Source organism: Eutrigla gurnardus, assembly GCF_963514095.1.
Source record: "Eutrigla gurnardus genome assembly, chromosome: 13".
Lineage (NCBI taxonomy): Eukaryota > Metazoa > Chordata > Actinopteri > Perciformes > Triglidae > Eutrigla > Eutrigla gurnardus.
This window is the reverse complement of record NC_139936.1, coordinates 26,374,626-26,388,005: the sequence shown is the minus strand read 5'-3', so window position 1 is coordinate 26,388,005 and position 13,380 is coordinate 26,374,626. Positions and strand designations below refer to the sequence as shown.

General features: G+C 42.8%; 1 protein-coding gene across 2 annotated transcripts; it reads left to right on the top strand.

The window, feature by feature from the left end:
- The first annotated feature begins 442 nt into the window (after positions 1-442).
- Positions 443-11,886, top strand: LOC311023860 (uncharacterized protein). Of its 2 annotated transcripts, none has more exons than XM_084025952.1 (9): positions 443-2,100; positions 2,361-2,513; positions 3,065-3,207; positions 3,451-3,535; positions 8,780-8,948; positions 9,831-10,021; positions 10,145-10,289; positions 10,937-11,064; positions 11,383-11,886. In XM_084025952.1, the coding sequence occupies exons 2-9, from the start codon at positions 2,451-2,453 to the stop codon at positions 11,689-11,691; spliced, it is 1,233 nt and encodes a 410-aa protein (XP_083882078.1). In that variant the 5' UTR covers positions 443-2,100; positions 2,361-2,450; the 3' UTR covers positions 11,692-11,886. The 2 variants fall into 2 exon arrangements, with proteins under 2 accessions (XP_083882078.1, XP_083882077.1); XM_084025951.1 differs by having other exon boundaries at positions 2,358-2,513.
- The last annotated feature ends 1,494 nt before the right edge of the window (positions 11,887-13,380 follow it).

The window sequence follows — 13,380 nt, the reverse complement described above, 5'->3', positions numbered from 1 at the left end:
CAGCCACTGGCAGTGTCCGACAACTTGCTGTGACTGATAGCTATCAGCGGATTCCACTCAAGCTCCTTCTCGTTAAGATCTTGGAACTTCCTGGCATTTTACAAGCGATGATGCAATGGCAAGAGAAAGAGAGACATGCACTTCAGGATATATTTGATGGAGAGTTTTGTAAAAGACATCCACTCTTTTTGAAAGAGGTTTCGGTCCCGTTGTTGTTATACAACGATGACTGTGAGACTGTTAATCCTCTTGGATCAAAGACCGGGGTCCACAAACTAGGATTTGTCTATTTTATACTCAAGAGTTTGTCACCAGATCTTCTGTCTAATTTGCAGTCGCACTTCCTGTTGGCAGTATATAATTCAGACGATGCGAAGACATATGGGATTGATGTAATGCTGCGCCCTATTGTTGATGAGCTAAAGACTCTTGAGAGGGATGGCATCACAGTAAACACCCGTAACTATCAAGGCGTTGTGAAATTCTCGATTGTCCAGGTTGTAGGAGATAATTTGGGCTTGAATGGGATTCTTGGCTACAATGAGAGTTTCTCTGGGAACCATGTGTGTCGGCTGTGCACAGTCCACAGAGATGTCCTGAGGGTTCAGACACGGGAAGATTCAAAGCTGTTACGTGATGTTGATAGTCATAAGGCAGATTTGGAGACAAATGACCCCTCCAAGACAGGCCTCAAAAGAGATAGTGTCCTTAACAGCCTGTCTTTCTATCATGTGACAGACAATAAAGCAGTAGACATCATGCATGACATCCTGGAAGGGGTAGGGGCATATGAGGTCAAGCTTGTGCTGAATTCACTCATTGAACAAAAGCTTATATCACTAGATAAGCTAAACTACAGGATCACAAGCTTTGATTATGGCTTTTCGGATATGGGAAACAAGCCCTCTGTAATAAGCAAGAGCGACCTGAAGAATCAAGACAGCCCTCTGCGTCAGTCAGCAGCACAGATGTGGTGCCTACTGCGGCTACTGCCTGTAATGATAGGTGACCTGATCCCTAATGACAACAAGGAATGGGAGCTTCTCATAGTCTTACTTACGTGCATGGAGATCATCTTCTCACCTTCTGTTACACTTGCAGCAACACGTTACCTGAGTCAAATCATAGAAGACCATCACTCTCTTTTCTTGGAGCTCTATCCACACCGGCATTTGCGTCCCAAACACCATTTCATGCTCCACTACCCAAAAGCTATTGAAAAACTTGGACCGTTGATACAGTTATGGTCAATGCGTTTTGAAGGCAAACATGGCTTCTTTAAACGCGTCAGTCATGTCACTTGCAACTTCCGCAATATTTGCAAAACAATGGCATATCGGCATCAGATTATGCAGTGTTATGCTTTCATGTGTGGGTCTATGCTAAGCCACAATACAGAAATCGGTCCTGGGTACAATACTTTTCTGGCCAATTTAGAAGGCTATAAAGACATCCAAAGTGGTCTGGCAGGGATCCCTCTTTTCACTGAGCTGTATGTGCCGGCCAGGGTCACAGTAAAGGGTACTTTGTATAGATCAGGCATGTCTGTGTTCATGTCTTATGATGAAGATGGAGAACCTCTGTTTGGGCTACTAAAAACCATTTTTGTTTTGGAGCAAACCGGGAGTTCACAAATCAAGTTTGTTGTACAGAAGTGGGAAACCTTAGGGTTTGATAAGCATCTTTTTACTTACAGTGTCATCCGCACCAAAGACTTGACAGTGATAGATGTGAAAGAGCTACTTGATCATCACCCACTACATGCAGTAAAGTCATACAGAGAGCGTGATGATAATAAATACATCTCTCTGCGTTACAGACTTTTTTAGACTACAATCTAGCAACTGAACTGCCACTGCCACTTGAAAATACTGCTTAAAGCAGTGAATTTTTTTCCCCCACTGCTTAAAGCAAACACTCGCCAACTAAATTATGTGTAGAATAGTTATTCTGTCCTGCATTAAAGAAAGGGAATTCAGCCACAATGCAAGAGGATCAGTACACAAGAATCAGTATCACATCACTCACTGACTGACATAAATATTTGGACTACTTGGTTGGGAAAGAACTTGGACTTCAGAGATTGGGCAAATTGTTCCTGTAGTAAAAGTTTTTTTATTTTTTTTATTTCAATTGTTTGAAAGCTAAATACTATCCACTTTAACCCTTTGACACTTTCACATGGGGTTGAACATGTCGGTTACTGTAACCCTATGAGACTGACCTTAGCCTGACAAAAATATTACTTTCCACTTTGTTCCTGTACAAAAGAAACAAAAAACATGAAACTCTGTATGTACATTTTTCTTTTCTTCTCTTTTCTTCTCTTTTCTTTTATTTTCTTTTCTTTTCTACAGAAGGCTTCAAATGCTCCGCCACCTGATGAGCAACCTGGCACATCATCTGAGCATGCCATCCCAAATGAATCCAGAAGTCATGAAGTCAACACCATGCCACTCCAGGTGGAATCTGAAGCAGAGCATGTGTTGTTTCTACAAGCAGTGCCACCAATTGTAAGTGGTTCTTTCATTTTTTTAAATGTAAGCACTCAAAGTAGCTGATGCTTCTGGGGAAAGGAAAGTCTGATTTGACAACTTGATGAATGGATGGATGGATAAGTTTAAACAGTAGAACCCTTTATACATCATAGAACTTCACAAGCTTCTAAGTACGTTTTCCATTTTTTATTTTAGTAATTTTTGAATGTATCATGCTGTGATACCCGAAGGTGAGACCCAATGTATTCTCAATGACAGCGACAAGAAGAAGACTGTCACAGTTTGCCAAAGATCCTAAACCATCTCTGAGTTGCTATGGATATGGTATGTGCCTTCTGCAAGTGCTATGGCTACATCGTGTGTGGAGGGGGGTTGCTTGGTGGAGGTTTATAGAGGGAACTGATGGTGTATCGTCTTTAAATTTTCGACCAAATTGCAGACTTTCAATATACAAGTCGCTTCAAAATATAGTCGCATGACCAGCCAAACTACTAAAAAAAACATGACTTATAGTCCGGAAAATACGGTAATTGTAATGAATCCTGAACAGCTATTCTTTTTTTCAGGACATCCAGCAGGTTCTCTCATCAGCTTCCAGTGGCCCAGACATAATGAGGAGCCTCGATGAAAGTGGCCTCATCAACAGAAAGGAAAGAATTTCATTGATCCAAATCCTGGTATCTTTCCTAATTGAGAGATTTGGAGATAGGTATGTCAAATATGTAGTTCATCTTGAATCATAACCTAAACATAAGTGTTTCAGGTTTCCTGCTGATGCTCACCAAAGTATTTGGTTCAAATTAAAGGTCTCTGATATTTTCACAATATCTGGACTGGACATACGCAAAAAAGAAAGAACAAATAGCTTGAACTGTAAAAGTGTGTAGACAGTGCATTTATGTTTTACTCGATTCTTTTATTTATTTTGTCTATTGATTTACTGTCTTTACAGTCCAACCACAAACACAAAGGAGGCGCTGGCACTTTCATTGGTGCAGACCTTTCCATGTCTGAATGATGGATCTGACAGTGGCCATGTGAGTTTATATTTCCTTGCTCACACGGGAATGGATGCTGACTTAAAATGTGCTTTTTCTAAAGATGTGAAATAATTTGATAATAAGAAACATTGTCCTATTAGATGGAAGGGATCATTCTTCTCACTCACAGCATACAGGGCATATGTATGCTGTGTCGCTCAGGCGCTCCGGTCGCCAGCGCCTGAAAGCTTCCGGCGCTGGCGACCGGAGCATGTCGGCAACAAACAATACGACCCTGCCGTGGACCGGCTCCGCCATCGCTGGATCACCGGCACCAGCTGTCGACGAGTCCCGCTGGCACCACCTGGGAGCCAAGCCGAAGGGAGCGGCAGCCTCCACCTCACGCCTCCGCCTGCCGGAATGGCAGTGCTCCATCAGGGAGGATGGAGCGGGGGCCCCAGCACCGGTGAGCTCGACACCTGTCAAGCCGAGGGACCCGTGGTCGGTGGTGGGCAGGGGCGCCGGGGCTCGTCCATCTCCCCCGCCTCCGCCCCCGGAAATCCCGCTCGACAACAGGTACAACATCCTAAGCCTGCAGGACTTCCCTCCAGTTGGCGCCTGCTGCAGTCCGCCTCCAGGAACCGACCACCCGGCTCAACGGACGCGGAACCGGGATCCACCCGCCCGGTCTTCACCATCACCTCCATCCCGCTCGGGACGAGCAGCGGCACAGCGCCGCCACCCGCGGGTTCCCCCCGAGGAGCGCAGCGTCTCCAGGCGCGCGGCGACGGCCGCTCCGGCTCGGCGCACTCCCGAGGTGATGGTGGTCGGGACCTCGCTGGTGAGGCACGTGTCCGTGCGCAACGCACGGACTTTCTGCCGGCCTGGTGCCTGTGTCACGGAGGTCACATCCGCCGCTCAGCAGGTGAGTACCCAACATCCTTCGGCCTCCACGCTGGTCGTGGAGGCTGGCATCAACGACTTCAAATTTCAGCAGTCGGAGGTGCTCAAAGCGAACTTCGTCGCCATGGTGGATAGCGTGCTGGACACGGGGAAGCGGCTAATTGTTCTGGGTCCGCTTCCCCCGCCCCGCTACGGTGATGTCATCACCAGCCGCATCCGCCAGCTGCACCTGTGGCTAAAGGGATACTGCCTGGGCAACAGTATCCCTTTCGTTGACAACTACGCGGCCTTTTTAAACCGACCTCAACTTTTTAATCGGGACGGCCTTCACCCCAACCAGGAGGGATCCCGGCTTTTATCTGTGAACATTGACCTGACCATCCGCTCATGCACCACATCCACCTCTTGACTAACACACGGACACTCTGCCCCACGCTGTCCCTCCCACCCACACTCACCCCCCACTCCCTGCACCATACATAGCCCACACATCCACCCATCACCACCCCCATCAGAAGCACAGGACATCCATCACATTGAAACACTAATCACTCACAGACATCAACCCAGGACTGTTTTTAGACCGACTGATTGTTTTAATGTCCCCATAAAGAGACATACTGAGCGCACAATCAATGAAGACATCAAGATGGCCCTACTAAATGTGCGCTCGCTGTCTAACAAATCTTTTATTATAAATGATGTAATTTTAGACAGAAAATTAGACGGTATTCTCCTTACTGAGACATGGCTCGGCACTGACGCACGTGTTGTTCTCACAGAGACCTGTCCTCCAGATTTTAACTTTTTATTTTCAACAAGGGTGGGCAGGAAAGGAGGGGGAACTGCCTCGATCACAAGGTCAACATTATCGCCAAAGGAAGCTCCTTTTAACAACTATTTATCATTTGAATACCACGCCTTTGTTTTTAGCAGCCCTCCTATTCTTTGTGTGACTGTTTACAGACCACCCCAGCACCCTACTGCTTTTATCAGCGACTTCTCAGAATTTTTAACCATCATTCACGCTAAGTATGATAGGATTTTAATAACTGGTGATTTTAATCTACACATCGATAAGACCTCAGACCTAGCATCTAGAGAATTTTTAAACCTCCTTCACTGCTTGGATTTTAAACAGCATGTCTGCCAGCCGACCCACGACAGGGGGCGCACCCTGAACCTGGTCATAACCTATGGCCTGTCTGTGGGTGCGCCCTCTGTCGTGGATCTGGCCGTGTCAGACCATTTTTGTGTGTTTTTTGATATCACCAGTTTTAACCAGCTGGAGGACCCTGTGAGAACAGTGAGGAAACGCCATCTTACTTCTGAAGTGGCAGCAAATTTTATCCAGATTTTAAAGAACACTCCTGCACAAATTTTACCAGCACCATGTGATTTTATCATTGACAATTTTATCCACAAACTAAGGTCAACACTTGACTCAGTGGCTCCTCTTTTAACTAAAACTATAAAAACAAGACCAATGCCACCATGGAGAAATGAAGAAATCAAAAAACTGAAAAGAACGTGCAGGAGTGCTGAGAGGAGATGGAGAAAATCAAAGCTGACAGTACACTACAACATATTTCGTCAACACCTCAAGACATACAATAAAACCATCAAACTGGCAAGAATTTCACATTTCAAAAATCTAATATCCGAAAATAAAAATAACCCCAAATTTTTATTCTCCACAATTGAGTTTTTAACCAACGGTGACCGGAACAGGTCACCAATAACACCAACAGACTCCGTTTGTGAGGCGTTTGCTGACCACTTCAGAAGTAAAATCGATAACATTAGATCCAGTCTTTTATCTCACCAAATCTCAACCTCCGACATTCCTGGATCAATGCTTCCACCTGAGGAGACTCTGGACTCTTTTGCCCTGGTTGACGCAAGGACACTTGGTCGAGTCTTCTCCCAAGTGAAGCCCACAACCTGCCTTTTAGACCCAATTCCCACACGCTTTTTTAAAACATTTTATGATGTTTTTGAGGAACAGCTTTTATATATGGTGAACTGCTCTCTTCAGACGGGTGTCTTCCCCACATCCTTTAAAACGGCGGTGGTGAAGCCCCTACTGAAGAAGAGTGGCATAGACCCCACCATTTTTAATAATTACCGTCCAGTATCCAACTTACCATTTTTAAGCAAAATTCTAGAAAAACTGGTTTTTACACAGATAAATAACTTTCTATATTTGAACAATACATTGGAGAAGTATCAGTCTGGTTTTAGGACAAACCACAGCACAGAGACAGCCCTTTTAAAGATTTTAAATGACATCAGGTTCAATTTAGATAATCATAAACTCACAGTCTTGGTTCTGCTAGATCTAACCGCCGCCTTTGATACAGTGGACCATCACATTTTAATAAACCGTTTGAGGAACCTGGTTGGTCTCTCTGGTGCAGTTTTAAATTGGTTCTCCTCTTACCTCACTGACCGTAGCTTCTTCGTAAGTCTGGATACCTGTTCCTCCAAAACACACAACCTTAAGTGCGGGGTTCCCCAGGGGTCAATTTTAGGCCCAACCCTTTTTAATCTCTACATGCTTCCCCTGGGTGATGTCATCAGGAGGCACGGCATCAGCTTCCACAGCTATGCTGACGATACACAACTGTACATCGCTGTGTCTCCTGATGACACAGGGCCTTTAGATGCCCTTTTTAATTCCATTTTAGATATCCAGTCATGGATGGCAGCAAACTTTCTACAACTCAACCAGGACAAAACAGAGGTTTTAGTCATAGGTCCTGAAGGCCAGAGAGAGAAACTTTTACCAAAATTAAATAATTTTAAATCATCGAAATCTCTGAGAAACCTGGGCGTGATTTTAGACTCTGAGCTCAGTTTTATTCCACACATTAAAAATGTAACAAAGGTAGGTTTTTACCACCTGAAGAATATAGCCAGAGTCCGCCCGTTTCTCTCACAGGCCAGTACAGAGGTGCTGATGCATGCTTTTATTTCCAGTCGTCTAGACTATTGTAATGCCCTGCTCTCTGGTCTTCCTAAAAAGAGCATCCATACTCTCCAACTGCTACAAAACTCAGCCGCACGCGTGCTGACGAGGACCAGAGGGCGGGAGCACATTACACCAGTTTTAAAGTCGCTGCATTGGCTCCCTGTCCGTTTCAGGATCGATTTTAAGATTCTTTTACTTGTTTTTAAATGTCTTAATGGTCTTGGGCCCTCTTATTTATCTGACCTACTCCTATTATATCAACCCTCACGGACCCTGAGGTCCTCTGGCACCGGCCTTTTAACCTTTCCACAAGTCAGATTGAAAACACACGGGGAGGCGGCTTTTAGTTATTATGGTCCCCGACTGTGGAACAGCCTGCCGCAGAACCTCAGGGCCGCAGAGAATGTTGATGTTTTTAAAAAACGGCTCAAGACTCATCTTTTTAGTCTGGCTTTTAATTAGCCTTCTATTATTTTAAGTCTGCTATTTTATTCCCCAAGTTTTAATCTATTATTTTAAGTTTGCTTATTTTAGTAGTTTATACTGATTTTATTCTATCCTATTTAGCTTTTTATCTAGTTTTTAGCTATTTATTTTATTACTGCTATCTTGTTCTATTTTACATTATTTTATCTCTTTTACCGTCGACTGACGGGAACCAGAGTCCCTCATGGTGTGGATGGCCTTTCACTCACCGATGTCTCAGTGCCGAGCCATGTCTCTACAGTTTTAGCCAATGCAGTGCGTGGGGGTGTGTGTGTGTGTGCGTGTGTGTGCGTGGTGTCCATACCTGAGTTGTGTGCATGTTAGTGTGAGTGTGCGAGTGTGTTCCGGGTGGGGGGGTCGGGTCTTTCTTTCTGTTGTTGTTGTTTTTATTGTTGTTGTTGCGTTGTTTTTATTTTCTAAATTTGTATTTTCTGTACGGCACTTTGTGTTGCATTCCCTGTATGAAAGGTGCCTTATAAATAAATAAAATTGAATTGAATTGAATTGAATATATGTGTACACCTGTATACAGTGGCATGCAAAAGTGTGGGCCCCTCTGGTTTAAAATTTCTGTTAATGTGAACAGTTAAGCAAGTGGAAGTTGATTTTATCTCCAAAAGGCATAATGTTAAACATGAAACAGTCTTCAATATTCTAAGCAGTATCTTTTTTCTTGTCTTCAATATTATAAGCAATATTAGTGTAATTTTTGTGTTTTCTAAAATTTACGAGTGAAACAAGGAAAGTAGCACTTGAAAAAGAATGGGGTGCCCAATCTTTTGCATGCTACTGTATATATCATCTTTGTTTGTTTTTTTCTTTTAGCACGTTTCCCTTAACTGTGCATTATTTGTACCTGATGTCTCGTCTCAACTGCAAAACTTATGTTATCCACATTTCCCCTGGGATTATGAAAGTTCTATCTTATTTTTTCCCAGGAAATATGGTACACCAAAAGCCGCAGGGGTACAAATGCTGGAAAAGTGATCAGCTATCCAGCAACAGGCTTCATTGAAGAGAGACTAAGGAATGTCAGAAAGAGGCTGAGGCGTGGATCCCGTGAGCAAGTGCCACAAGACAGCCAACCAAAAAGGCCGTACATACCAGGTAACACAGGCTCCCTTTTGTTCTTGAAGTCTTAGGCTACGTTCACACCGCAGGTCTTAATGCACAATTCCGATTTATGGCTCAAATCCGATTTTTTGTTTGGCTGTTCACATTACCTCTTTAAATGCGGCCTGTCTACGGATTGCTGTGTGAACAGCTCACGCTCCTGAAGTGACCCGCATGCGCAGTTGATCATTGATGACATCACGCCACAGCGGTGTTTACGGAAGCGAACATGGCAACGGCAACCGGTAACGTGGGACTGTATGGCTTCATGCTAAAAACAGTGTGTGGCGGCAGCCGGCAAATTTGCTTCGCTGCTGTCCTCCATGTTTGTTTTGGCTCCCGCCCGCTTTTCAATCAACTTTATTTGTCATTAATTTACAAAACAGTGCAGCGCGGGTCAGAATGACGTCAAAGTCGCATTAAATGCGACCTGGCTGTTCAGACTGCGGTCGCATTCAAAAAAATCTGATACGTATCCGATTCAGTACCACATTTAAATGTGGCCTGAATCGGATTAGAAAATGTCAGATTCAATGCGACTTGTGCTGTTCACATTGTCAAAAGCAAATCAGATATGGGTCACATATGAGCGAAAAAATCAGATTCAGGTCACTTGTAACTGCGGTGTGAACGTAGCCTTAGATTCTTCTTGGTTTATTTCCTAAATTAGGCAAATGAATAAAGAGTGAAAAAATCTAACAAACTGACTCACAACAACAGGCACTATTAATTTACAAGTAAAGTCCTGGCATTTTTTTGACACTCCCACCTTATTGATATGGAAAAGGTTTGATACCATGTATCAGTTTAACTACGAAAACTTTCATAAACGAAGAAAACCAATATCCCTTTTTCCTATCCTGTCTTTCTCTATAGAACCGACAACGCCAGAAGAAAGGTCACTACAACAAAAAGAATGGCTAAAAAACAACTCTGAGCCCTTCTCCCAGGTTCAGTTGTACATGAAGGACACAGTCTTGTACCGTGCCAACTGGATACGGGCAAATAACTCAAAGGATGTCTTGGAGATACTTACCGAGTACCCTCACATCATCAGTCCGGGCATGGTATGGGACCACTGGAACATGTTGCATACACTGTGCATACCGCACTTACATTTTAAGAGAGAGTGTCCTGTTCTTTCTTACATTTTAAGAGAGAGTGTCCTGTTTTTGTTTTTTGTTTTTCAGATTGCACAGGACTTCCTGGTGATGCATGGCGAGGCTTCGCCAAAACTATGTGAAATGTGGCTGCCTGAATTTGCAGAGAAGGTTCTGCATTTAGCCAAAAAGGACAGAAAGCTGCCTTCATTTGCTGATGACAACATGACACCGGGTAAGTTAAAACTAACTTAATTGTTTGTTGTAATGCAAGAATCTGTGATTACTTTTCTTTTGATCACATTTGTCTGTATGTCTAGACACAAATGATATATGTTCATTTACTATACAGTAATTGTATTTTTCAGTTTTTGAGGTATTGAAAAGGTCTTAAAAGTTATTAGGCAAGTCAAGCTTATATAGCCTATTTTATGTTTTACAAACGATCCCATAGGGCTTTACATAGCATCATAACAACATTCTCTGCCCTTAGACTCTCATGTGAAAAACATAGAAAGGGTGAGGAACAGAGGAGGGATCCCTTAGTCTGGAGGGGCAGACATGCAATGGAAGTTTTTTGCAGACAAGAACACACATAAATAGTTTGCAACATGGAAAATGGAATTCATTATTTTTCAATTAGAGAAGAACTGATTGAGGCAACTTCTGATGGGCGGGCTGGGCCATATACAGGGAAGGGGTGGGGAGCAGGCCAGCTTAATGGGAGTACTGGTGGACAGACTTGTTGGGTTAGGGGTAGTGGGATAGAGCTCTGGAGAAATCTGTGGAGAATAGAGTGATCATTTTGGGATGAGTCTTTATTTTAATCACATTAGATGCCACCCACACCATATTGATACCCTGAATATTGTTGCCCTACAGATGCCAAAGGGGAACTATCTCTCAGACTGTTACCTGATATGATGCCACAGACGGTGTACAGAGTTGGCAAGAAGACTCTACGGCACACCAACGAGGAGTCAAGGGCTGCCTTTATACACCTCAGGCCTGTAAGTAAAATTTTGCATACTAGAAAGTAAATATGAAATGGGGAAAAGTTGCCATACCACTGATTTTTTTTATTCAAAATGTTTTCTAACTTAGGTCAACTGGTCTACCCTCAGGACCCTTTTCTTGTCATTCACACATCCACTCCCCACTCAAAATGTGCCCAACAGTCGAGAACTGCTCAAACTAGATTTAATTTGGCTTTGTTGTATAGTTTACCAATATTATACCACAAACTAAACATCTGTTATCTTGCTGAGGATTCACTTTCAATGCAACATTCACTTCCTTTTATCTATCTTTCTTTGTGTTTGTCTTAGGTTGGAACAAATATGGTGGAGTATCTCCAACAGGCCAAGCCCTACCCATCAGTCCTGGCCCTGGGAGAGCCTCAGGAATGTGCCTCTCAGGTTTTTGTCATCTTAGCAGGCCAGGCACTCCCCCAGCCAACACTCCTTCAGGCAGTTGATGTATGTTTTAAGGCGTTCTACGTTTTCGACGTCAACTACCCCAAGGGGTGTTCCGCTGCCTGGGAATTTCTACAACAAGTGGTTTATCAGATAGAGGGACCAGAGTCAAAGCCGGTCAAATTTGTGAAAACGGCATTGCTGAATTGCAGACTTGAGTAACTGTTTAAACCACCACTGTTCCAAAAAATGTTTGGATGACATAAGTCAGAGTCAGATCCAGTTCTGGAATTTTCTCTAATGTTTGAGAATGATGAGAATGTTTTTATCTCTAGTAAAGTTAACAAATTCTGTCAAATGTTTGACAGTTGTGTTTGTAAAATAAATACATATTCTTGTAAAAATTCTCATTCTCATTTTTTGCTTTTATTGATTTTAAGTATATTTTTAAAGGGATAAAAATTATTCTGATCAGTAGTTGTAGCTAAAGGACCACTTCTACATTTTTTTTAACCTTATCGTCTGTGGATTCTGTAAACCTTTCTTTTATTTGGGGTTCTGTGGGTGCACAGTGATCATTCCTAACTTTTTTACCAGTGACATGACTGCCATTCACTTAATCAGTGATGTCATTGGCAGACCAGTTTCAGGCACTCCCCATGGAACCACAGAACACCAAATAGAATGAATTTCCTAAAATATGGCATACTGAATACACAGAACTAGTTTAGGCTTTATGCCGAGCTCCACTACTTCCTGAACTTAAACAGGCTCCTTTACTTCCTGACATTATTGGACAAACTGATTAATCCAGTTGTGTCTGACTCTGACCTCAGTAGTCACAACAATGGTCAGACACACCTGGATTAATCAGTTGGTCCAATAATGTAAGACAGGAAGTAAAGGAGCCTGTCTAAGTTAAGGAAGTAGTGGAGCTCGGCATAACCCAACACTATTCAATTTAACCCAATTGCTGGGTTGAATAAGGACGAACACCTTTTTTGGGTTATTTTAACCCAACTATTGGGTCAAAGAAGCAATAAATTGCGCAACCCAACAGTTGGGTTAAAAATAACCCAACATTGTAGTTAGCATAATCCAATTTTTGGGTTAAATATTCAACCCAAAAGTTGGGTTGAAAAAAATAACCCAACCCATTGGGTTAAAATAACCCAAAAAAGGGGTTCGTCCTTATTCGACCCAGCAATTGGGTTAAAATTGGGTTATTTTTTAACCCAACTGTTTTTAGTGTGTAGTCTGCTGGAGCAGCAGCATCTCGGCAGCAGACAGGAAGAGACTTGACAAACTTATCAAGAAGGCCAGCTCCATCCTGGGATGCCCTCTTGACCCAGTGCAGGTGGTGAGAGAGAGCAGGATCATGGAGAAGCTGGCATCGCTGCTGGTGAAGGAGTCCCACCCTGCAGGTCACTATCACCGCACTAGTCAGCTCCTTCAGTGATAGACTGATACACCCTAAGTGTGTGAAAGAGAGGTATCGCAGGTCCTTCCTTCCTGCTGCTGTCAGACTCTACAATAAGCACTGCTCCCAATAGACCTCATTCTGCACTCTATACTTTATTGTAAATTGTAAATAAAAACAAAATTCACTGCTTGTAATTTTTGTACAATATCATGTTTATATGTATATAACAAGTCTACTCTATTTCTATTCTATTTTTTACATTTTTTAATTTATATTGTTAATTTTTGCTATTGTTATTATTACTATTGTGTTTCTTGTAACATACTGTCCTTTGGCAAACAAATTTCCCCGTTGAGGGACAATAAAGGAATTCTGATTCTGATTCTGAATAGATGTTTTTTCTTTTTGTAATTGAGGCATTTGATTTGATTTTTATTAGGAATTTAAAGCAACACTTAAGAAGGATTCCTCTTCGGTCCTGTGATGGA